This window comes from Liolophura sinensis, chromosome 7, assembly GCF_032854445.1.
Source record: "Liolophura sinensis isolate JHLJ2023 chromosome 7, CUHK_Ljap_v2, whole genome shotgun sequence".
NCBI classification, from domain to species: domain Eukaryota; kingdom Metazoa; phylum Mollusca; class Polyplacophora; order Chitonida; family Chitonidae; genus Liolophura; species Liolophura sinensis.
The window spans coordinates 44,071,831-44,081,989 of NC_088301.1; the positions used below are offsets into that span (position 1 = coordinate 44,071,831).

General features: G+C 35.8%; 1 protein-coding gene across 1 annotated transcript; it reads right to left on the reverse strand.

Annotated features, from left to right (window-relative positions):
* Positions 1-133: 133 nt before the first annotated feature.
* On the reverse strand, positions 134-9,681 carry LOC135470522 (mitochondrial carnitine/acylcarnitine carrier protein-like). Its single transcript, XM_064749514.1, has 10 exons — positions 9,574-9,681; positions 8,979-9,103; positions 8,378-8,470; positions 6,376-6,503; positions 5,818-5,908; positions 5,378-5,501; positions 4,288-4,360; positions 3,661-3,770; positions 2,881-3,005; positions 134-1,788 (listed from the first exon to the last, which is right to left on the reverse strand). The coding sequence occupies exons 2-10, from the start codon at positions 9,063-9,065 to the stop codon at positions 1,735-1,737; spliced, it is 885 nt and encodes a 294-aa protein (XP_064605584.1). The 5' UTR covers positions 9,066-9,103; positions 9,574-9,681; the 3' UTR covers positions 134-1,734.
* Between the last annotated feature and the right edge of the window lie 478 nt (positions 9,682-10,159).

Consider the following 10,159-nt stretch of genomic DNA (forward strand, 5'->3'; position numbering starts at 1 on the left):
TACATAGACCTGCCAAACACTGAGAGCAGTGTTATTTCAAAACCTTGTGGTATGTTCATTACTGTTTATATGAAAACTTCAAGATTTTTGAAAAGCAGATGGCCAAATGTTTTGGGTTATTTTTACACAATGGTGAAACAGAAATGATTAATTCTGATTACATCCAGTAAGTGGTATCAAATCTAGGCGAAGTTTATGTATCAGTGCAATATGCGAAATTAGAATACAGATATGGGATGTATCTCGACTACCAATGTTAATTCTGTATGCCCTCCTAAAGGAAAATATCATAAGAAGTGGGTATCATTACTAAGCAAAATCAACACATACTTTTTCAGTCCATTCTTTTAATTTTGAAATACCATAGCTGCACATCAGAGTAAAAATATGTTGTGCAAAAATGCATTTTCAAATTGTTCTATTTACAATATTTTTGACATCAGTAGAACACAGTTTCATTAAAAAATGTTTGATTCTATCAGGTTCTTGTGGAACTTCAACATCCCATCCAATCAATATTGCTTATCCAAGTATACTGCTGACAGTCTATACTAATGTAACCATAGTGATACTGACTGCATGTAGGTATACAGTAGTGGCTTGCCACAGTTGACATTGTCCAATTAGCCTACAGTTTACCAAAGAACTCCTGTTAGCCAGAAATAAACAAGCCACTTTTTGGTAGTTTGTGTTTACCAGTCGAAATGGAAGTTACATGAACCTCACTCTACCTGTGATGTGTGAAATGGGCCCCTGAAGGATACAAATGTTTTTGCATATCTCTGCTCATGTCTCAATTATTTTGGGGCCCACAGAAACGCATTTGAAGCATAATGCCAATATGCCCACATGTCCTTGTGCTTACCATATTCATATTGCTCTTTTGGTAAAAAAATGCCAAGTATTTTTTTTAAATTTGTTTTATTTATTTTTATTTATTCAGTGAGCGACATTTCGGTATAGATACTACTTCTGAATAAATAGATGTTGAGATCTATATATTTGTATTGTTATTTGTACAGTGTTAGAATTCAGCAGTAAAAACAAGAATAACTATTGTACTATCACATCATTAAAATTGTAAAAAGATATTCTGGTAATTATTCAAGTGAACAGATAAAAACTTAATAACACCTATAAATCACAGGTGTGTTTCACCTGAATAAACACATACATGTTTGCTTGCATTAGGAATACATAGAGTATTTTACAATATCTTTTGTACATATTTGTGATACATAATCACATGTATAACTTTGCATTATCAGTCTGTGCTTCAATAAAGAAGCCTATATGAACGAACTTGAAGCATGAAACCAACATCCATACAAACATTATAAACCCCGCACAACTTAAGGCTTCAGATTAATTGATTGGTCTCTTTTAGTAAGGTAATAGTGCATTTGATTATTTAAATTAGTTTATTTATATTACAGATTGTATACAATTTTGTACAAAACTGGTTGAATATAAGTATATTGCAGTTCTACTAAAACAGTCTGGTCAGGGGCACTTTTATAGCAGTACTGTTGCAATCTTCGCCCTGCTATGTCACTTTAATTCGTATTAACATCACTTCTGTAATGAGTCATTAAGGCACTGGTGGGTATGAATAATTGTGCCTAACCTTTTACTCCCAATGGCTTCCACTGTACATGGTCCCTGAGGGAAGTTAAATTTTACATGCCACCTGAGCAGTTCACTATGCCTGAAAGGGAATTGCCTTACAAGTCATCAAAAGAGGTAGTTCAGGAATTTCATGCACATCTCATAACCCAGGAAGCATGCCTGAAAAAGAAAGAAAATACTCTGTGTATATTTTCTTAAGCAAGTTTTCATTTTTATACACGTAAATCAAATGCAATTCTGACAAGTCAAAATCTTAAGTTATATAAATATCAAAATTGTACACAGTCAAAAAGACAAAGAATCTATTAGGCCTCATACCTGGTACATGAACTTCAAACAAAGACTACTGAGGGTGCGTGAACTTCAGACAAAGACCACTGAATGTGCACGAACTTCAAACGAAGACTACTGAAGGTGCACGAACTTCAAACATTTCAAAGATTTCTGAGGGTGCATGAACTTCAGACAAAGATACTGAAGGTGCACAAACTTCAGACAATGATACTGAGGGTGCATGAACTTCAGACAAAAACTACTGAGAGTGCATGAACTTTAGACAAAGACAACTGAGGGTGCATGAACTTCAGATAAAGATACTGACGGTGCATGAACATCAGACAAAGACTACTGAGAGTACATGAACTTCAGACAAGGCTACTGAGGGTGCATGAACTTCAAAGATATTGATTTTATTTATTTATTTGATTGGTGTTTTACGCCGTACTCACTTATACGACAGCAGCCAGCATTATGGTGGGAGGAAACCGGGCAGAGCCCGGGGGAAACCCACGACCATCCGCAGGTTGCTGGCAGACCTTCCCACGTACATGAACTTCAAACAAAGACTACTGAGGGTGCATGAACTTCAGACAAGACTACTGAGGGTACATGAACTTCAGACAGACTACTGAGGGTGCATGAACTTCAGATAAAGATTATTGTAAGTACATGAACTTCAGACAAAGACTACTGATTGTCCATGAACCGACAAAGATACTGAAGAAATATGGACTCCAATGTTTAGAGCAGCTGGCATAAACAGCTGATCTTTGGCAAGATACTGAGAAACTTTCGCACATGTGATGTACAAATGTGCACACAATATGGGTGGAAACAAGTGGTCTTCAGTGAACATTAGATTGAAAAATGGTCACTTGGCCGTTTATTGTCACTAAGGCCCCATAAGCATTGAGGATGGGGGAAAATGGAAATTTTTCATAAGGGTGCAAAGTCTGTGTGTGGTGCACTTACTGCATTGGCTGGAAAAGCCCTAATCATAACTGGTGTAGCTCCTCTGTATAAAGCAAGTATGCCTTCCTCTTTCATCAGTTGTTTAAAAACATCTCTGATGCCATTTGGGTACATGCCAGGTGGAGCTGAAAGAATAACGATTACAGACAACATCTTATCCACTGTTTGTTTCTTTTTTCATTTGCATCTTCTTATAACTGAGAAGAACAAAAGAAATACGGAGTAAAAACCAGCTAGTAATAAATAAAAATTTATGAAAGGGTGTTAGATCAGGTATGAAGTTCAGAACAACTTGTTGGTGGAACAGAGCACACCATAAAATTGTGAATACCTGAATTTTTGGACTCATTCTGTGCCTAATCAAGTTGATCAATTTCCAACAAGGATGCATGTTGTGGCTCAATGTGGAGGTGAGGACAAAGTCTTCCTTTTTTTTTTTTTAAAGAAAGATGGGTTGAATGGTGCATTTGTACAGACAACCGCACATACATACAATGTACCAAAATTACAAAATAGGTGTCTATATGAGCCTGGGGCAACCTATCTAATATGAAAGACATATGCTTCGAACATCCTCATGTCAAAACTTGTGACCTTGGATTACCTTGTCATTTCAATATGGGAGTAAGGAATTTATCCCAAATGTCAATCAAATTCAATAATGTAGGGGATAAAGTGCAAATAAATAAACAAGACAACATGGCATACACATTAAAATTTATACCCAAACTAATAAAAAAATTTAGGAAACTTACAAATATTGATTTACTGTAAACATACCAGTTTGGAATCGAGATTTCAGAACATCAGGCGGAATTGCTACCATCCAGTTGAGAATTCCTGCCGTTCCTCCAGCTACTAGAATTCTCAATGGGCTGAGATCATTACGGCTGAAACCAACAAGTGAAACGTGGTTAGATGTTAACAGACACTAAACAATACACTCTTTCTCAAAGGTTAAAAGGATGCGTATTTTGTGGTTCACAAGATGGACGTGAGAAATCATGTTCAAAAATTGAACAAAGAATCTTAAGTAACCCACATGCCATATGCTTATGTCATGGATCCAAATTCAAATTAACTTTGGTAGCATAACTAATAATAATAAAAAAAAAAAGTGGGAGGGGATGGGAGGTCTTTAAACAATCTTATATTTGATAGAATCCAGTATACACAATGAAATCAGAAACGATAATTTAAATCAAAAATAACCTGTGTGTGTATATGATTTCATGCAAAACTGATTTTGTATGATTCAACTGTTCAGGACCTGGTAAAAAAATTCTAAATTAAAACTATGGATTAACACAAGAAATAGCGGATACAACTCGTTTCTAAATGCTAAATACAGTATATACATCAGCTGATGAGCCTCACACATATGTATACCAAAGAAACTATACTTGCTTCTGCCCGGCTGGTGTGAGCATATGCTGCATCCACTCATAGCTCACAAAGTAAACCCCGCTACCTGGAATGTCTGAAAAAAAGGACACCATAACCGCTTGTTTTTAAGGTGGAGAAAACATAACCCCACTGGGGATCGCCTCTTGGTATATATTGCCTTCATGAAATAATGTTACACATACGGATGCAACACAAGTTTAATAAACATATTTGCTCTAGAATTTTTTTTTTTTCAGCTAACAAATGTTTTCAGCCTGGATTTTCATCTTATTTTTAATATATTCATAAACATTATCATAATGAAGATAAAATGCATGTGCTTTGATATAAACAACAAATTTACATTTAAATAAATTTAAAGACGTTATATACCCAGAGGTGGTCAGAAATACCCTGTGGAAGCCCTAAAAAGTTCTTCAATATAATAGTTGCAAATCTACTTTTACGTCGAAAGTTTTTATGTTCAATTTAATTATGCAGGCATTCATATGTAATGTATCAGAAATTTTTACATTATTTCAACAAAATATATTGGGTGAGTGCCTGGAGTTTAACATTGTACAATTTTTCAGTCATATGATGATGAAGGAGTCCTTAGAGTGCATGTAATGTGCCTCCTTGTTGCATGACTGATTTCCAGCACTCTTCTATCTACTGCTGCCTTACCGAAGAAAAGTAAGCTGCCCCACCTGATCCATTATATTGATACGGGTCAACACTCATTGCATTATCCTCTTCATGCTAAATGCCAAGTGAGGAAGTTACAACTTCCTCTTTTGTCTTAGGTGTGACCCGACCCAGAATTGGCCCTGGATTTACTGTCTCCTGGATAACTTGTACCAAGTGATGGTCAAGTTGTATCAATAATACTGTATATCAGCTACACCATCATATAAGTTACCTTGTTTTTATGGGTCTTCATTTTGAGTGAGAAAAAGAGACGAAGCCGAAGAACCCACCTGGCTTGTACACCTTTCAGTTTCAATACAATAAGCATAAAACATATTTCACAGAACTCCTCAGCAACCAGGCATACATGTAAAACTAATTTTAGTGGACTATTGTTATATTATATGGCTGGTAATCTTACCCCTGAGCAATGTGGCAGCAGTTCCCCTGTATATGCTCCTAATTCCCCCTTCTTTATAAATCTGTTTGGCACAGTCAATTGGACCCTTGTACTTGGCTTCACTAGGTGCTGCTGCTTGCTGAATCTAAGAGTTAAACAAAAGTTTAAATTACATATAATTTACATGTATTGCATATATATCTAACCATTCCTTTACTTGACCAGTATGACTTACACTTAATCAACACATAACCCTTCAATTTTTAGGAGTCCTGCATGTCCAGAGAGACTGAGGTACTTAAACAAACCCTAGAAAAATGTGTTTGCTGCAAATCATGTGGAACAATATTCTTATTGGCTGAAAGACCAACAACCACTGAAGCTGAAGGGGTTAGGCTGAATCAAGCATATGCATTTGTTCACTAAAATCTGATTTTCACAACTATATATTTTTTTTTTACCTGTAATAAACACTTGATTCTTTCTCCAGGAGCCATGATCACAGTTGTAAATACCCCAGCCAACATACCAGCATTAAAAATCTGCAAATAACTGATAAAAATATGAAAAAAAAAATACATATAACATTGTGACATAATTGCAGTTATTACAGGTGAAAACTGATTAACAAAATATTACAGCTATCTCAAACAATCTCTTATTTGATTTTTAGGTTATTATGAAGACAAAATACAAGATATTTTCACCTCTATTTCATCTAAATTTTGTTTTTTACACTCAACTTACAATATCTACAGGGTAGCCAATTATGAATAAATAATAAATGTGGACATTAATCCCTTAAGCATACACATGTTTGATAATTTATTTATTTGATGGTGTTTACACCCTACTCAAGAATGCTTGATTTAGAAACTTGTAATAACTCTCTACCTTTCCATTTTCTTCCTTTCTGCTGCACAAAAAATTATGTTTTTTGGGTGATGAATACAAAAAATTCTAACATCATTCTACTTCTTGAAATAAGTTCATTATGGGTCCAATAAAATCCTGCTTACGATAGTTGTTGATCTGGAGTTTTCTGCTGTAATTTCTTTCCTACACCAAATCCAAAGAAGCAGATGGCAAACATTGGAGTGACACCAGCTATAGGGGCTCCCATTCCTTTATATAATCCTAGAATGCCCTGTAAATGAGACATGGATTAGACAAGTCAAATATGACGTGGATTAGACAAGTCAAATGTGACATGGATTAGAGAAGTCAAATGAAACACACACACACGAACCATTACAACTTAAGAGAATTTATCTGTTACCTTCGCTATTCAAGCATCTTTTTTTCTCAAGATCATTGTCATGGATATCACCCTATCAGTGGTAAGTCATTAATAAAATCGGAGTCTTCTGATATTCTGAAACCTGAATATTGATTGCATTTATCTTACCACTGATATACATGTACAATGTTTGGGATTGTGAACAACGTATCTTAACTTTATGCACATACATTCAGGATGTAGGTGTTCTACTACTTTTTCTTTCCAATAAAATTTTAAATTTCATAAAAGAAGTTTAATGCTATGTTCAAAGGGAGATATGGCTTAGCATTCAATGGGGTTTGGTCTGCTAACATTGCTACAGACAGAAAATAAACAAAATAAAGTCGCCTCTACCTAACATGCCATTCTACCCTTCTCATATATCAAGTGGGCATAAAAAAATGGGCCATATTTGACACTCAATATCTCTGAAACCCTCTTACGTCAGCTTCTAAAAATTTACACACTCAAAAGACATTATGTCCTAGGTATAGAGACCAAATTTCAATTTCATCCTTTAAGATTTCTGTTCATGGGACCAAAATCAAAAACGCACATTCCGGAATTTCAAAATGATGTTCTACCTTGTTTTACTTGAAAAGATGATCAATTGGTCCTTCATCTTCTTGGTAGACGGCGTGCAAACGTTTCTTCCATGAACTAATTGAGTCCTGAATCTCCTTAAGAGTAATTTTTTTCAGCAGTCCTTGATGCGTGTCATGCAGGTGTAGCGCGCTACTCATGACACCAGACAAGTGATGCAATGTGGGTCACTGGAACGTACGTTTTTGAGGCTATGTTTTCATTTTAACCTTGTGTACAGACTACTCAAGCTATGACCTTGAAAATTGGTCAGTATATCAACAAAATCATGCCATTAAAATGTCTAAAGTTTGACAGGGTTTGAACAAAGGATAATGGAGCAATGCAGCATTAAAGTCCGACCCATTTTTTTATGCCCACTCGATATACATTCAATAATCACAGTAATCTTACCGTTTTGTTACATAAGTGGGTATATATTTTTATGTATATAAAATATCTTACAAGAAGCCATCTGTACAATATATTACTCTCCACGACTGACCATTAAAATCTATCAACTGGAAAATGTCAAAAGGTACCTGGTTTTCTGACAGAAGTGAAAAATGCCCTAATTCATCTTAGCCAATGTATGTTCCGTACAAGAAAAATACCTTGCCAAAGGCGTATAGATTTTCGTTTGTCGAAGTCTAGGTGTGTTATTATTCACAAAGCTTACACAGAGGCAAACTGTCCACTACCGAGCCTTTATTTCCAAAAAATATATATCCCTTTAGCAATATCTGGTAGAACTGACTGCCCACAAGTGAACCATAAATAGTTTCCTCACTTAAAATGCAATATCTATCAACAAATATCGTAAAATTTTGCCTGTATTCACCATTCACAGTACCTAAAACAACCACAAGTCACGGCTTGCGATATTATGACTGTATCCCTTGGTCATTCTGTATAATGATAATTTGCCATCAGTATCAGATTTATGAGCTCTTTCAGCAGAGGTAGGAGACGGCAGGTTACAGGTCTTTGTATGCTATACACACACACAGGTAATAGTGGTGTAGCCATCTCTGATTTCATTTTGTCTGCAAACAAAGCCATCCATGAACCTTCTAGGGTCTTAGTTCAATGTCTTGTTCAAGGAGCCCTACCCCCTCCCAAGCAAAAACTAAACATTCATGTAAGTAAATTCTCACCTCTTTTCGTATAGTTTTTAAGGCACAATCTAAAGTTCCCGTGTACATTGGAGACTGACCGGGAGCAGGTTTTGGCATAGTCTGTAAACGAACCTGTTGCCAAAAAAGACAATAACATGAGCAAGAACAAAAAAAAAAACAAAACAAAAAAACAAGCAATATACAAAACATTATTAGTTTATACACAATCAGTACACAATGACATTAACATTCTTCAGTCAAATTAATTTTGACTGAACACAGTCATCAGTGATTTCCAGACATGCAAGTAACTCTTCTGAATTTAAATTTAAACCTGGGGCAGGTTTCATGAAGCCCACTTGGCTAAGTTTGCCCTTAAATACCATGACGACCTATGTTATTGTGATATAAAATGCACTCAGCTCTGGGTTACTTAGCATCAGACGCTAAGTGCTTCATGAAACTGTCCCTGGATATCTAACATATTAAATAATAAAGTTTGTTATTGTATGCATTGTTCTGTAAATTCATAAGTACATAATACTACATGTTAATATATGTGGAAGTGCAGAGATTTGAACAATCAAGTTCAGTGTTTTGCATTTTATAACTGCAAACTTTATACATCTTGGAAACTTACTTTGATGGTATCCAGTGGATGCCCTGCACCAACAAGACATATTCCACCAAATCCACCAGATATGAAGTCCTTGAACTGCTGTGACATTTTTTCGATCTGAAGCTAAACTGTCCTCCACTCACAATCTACAAAAGAGATAGTATTTCTTAGCAAGTGTGCATGCAGTTGTAATCTCAACCCCCTATGCAGGCCCTTTATAGGCTCAAACTAAAATCACTCAAGCAAGTAAGACTCACTAGTGTAGCTTTAACACGTACATGCTACGTTAGCCTACTGGTAATTTACACCGGTAAATATCAATAGGACTAGGCTTGTCCGTTATGTTCAGTCACCTGGTCTACGGACCATGCAAAGGTTGATTCTCCATGTATACAAAAGGGAACATTGCAAGCATGGTTACTCAACCGAAATCAAAGTTACGTAACAATACAATACATTCAGGATCACTGCGCCCTGTTAATTTTACAACAACAACAACAACACAGCTTTCGCAAAAACTTTGTAAGATCACGTTGCATGACAGCAAACTTCGATATTCAAAAGTGCTTGAGGGAACAAAAATTAAAGTTTATCAGAGTTGCACGATGTACTCTACCTAAGAATACCAGGCGATAAATGACTGATATTATCTCCTACAGTTTATGTTGTACGGCAGTGCGAAAGGTCAAAAGTTATCGCATTGTGATCAGAGCCATCTATTTTCATATCCATCTGTCAAGGGGAGACAAGCGGTCAAAGAACCCACACTGGTTTTCAATGACCTTTCTGCAGAACGCACTCGAATACAAATATAACAACCACTGAAAATATCAATTTACGCAAATTTTGAAATATATGACCTTTTTATATTGCATGTATTTTGTATCAGTTTGACGAGAAATACATTTCACTGTATTATGCGTACCGGTGCACCTGACCCAGTTCAGACATTCCTTAGCTGTTGTATAAAATCGTGCTTATTTTATATTTCAATTTACATCAAGCAGCGAAAGTGAAAATATAAAATGTATCTAAATGAAAATAAACCTCATTTACCCGAGACAAATGTATAATAAGGGAAATAACTCCAGCTGGAACTGACGTACCGAATGACCTTTTGACACACCCTGGGAAAAGGTCAAATGCATGGAGCCAATCAAAGTCTCTGTTACATCGAACACAGACGCAGCATTTTCTAGATA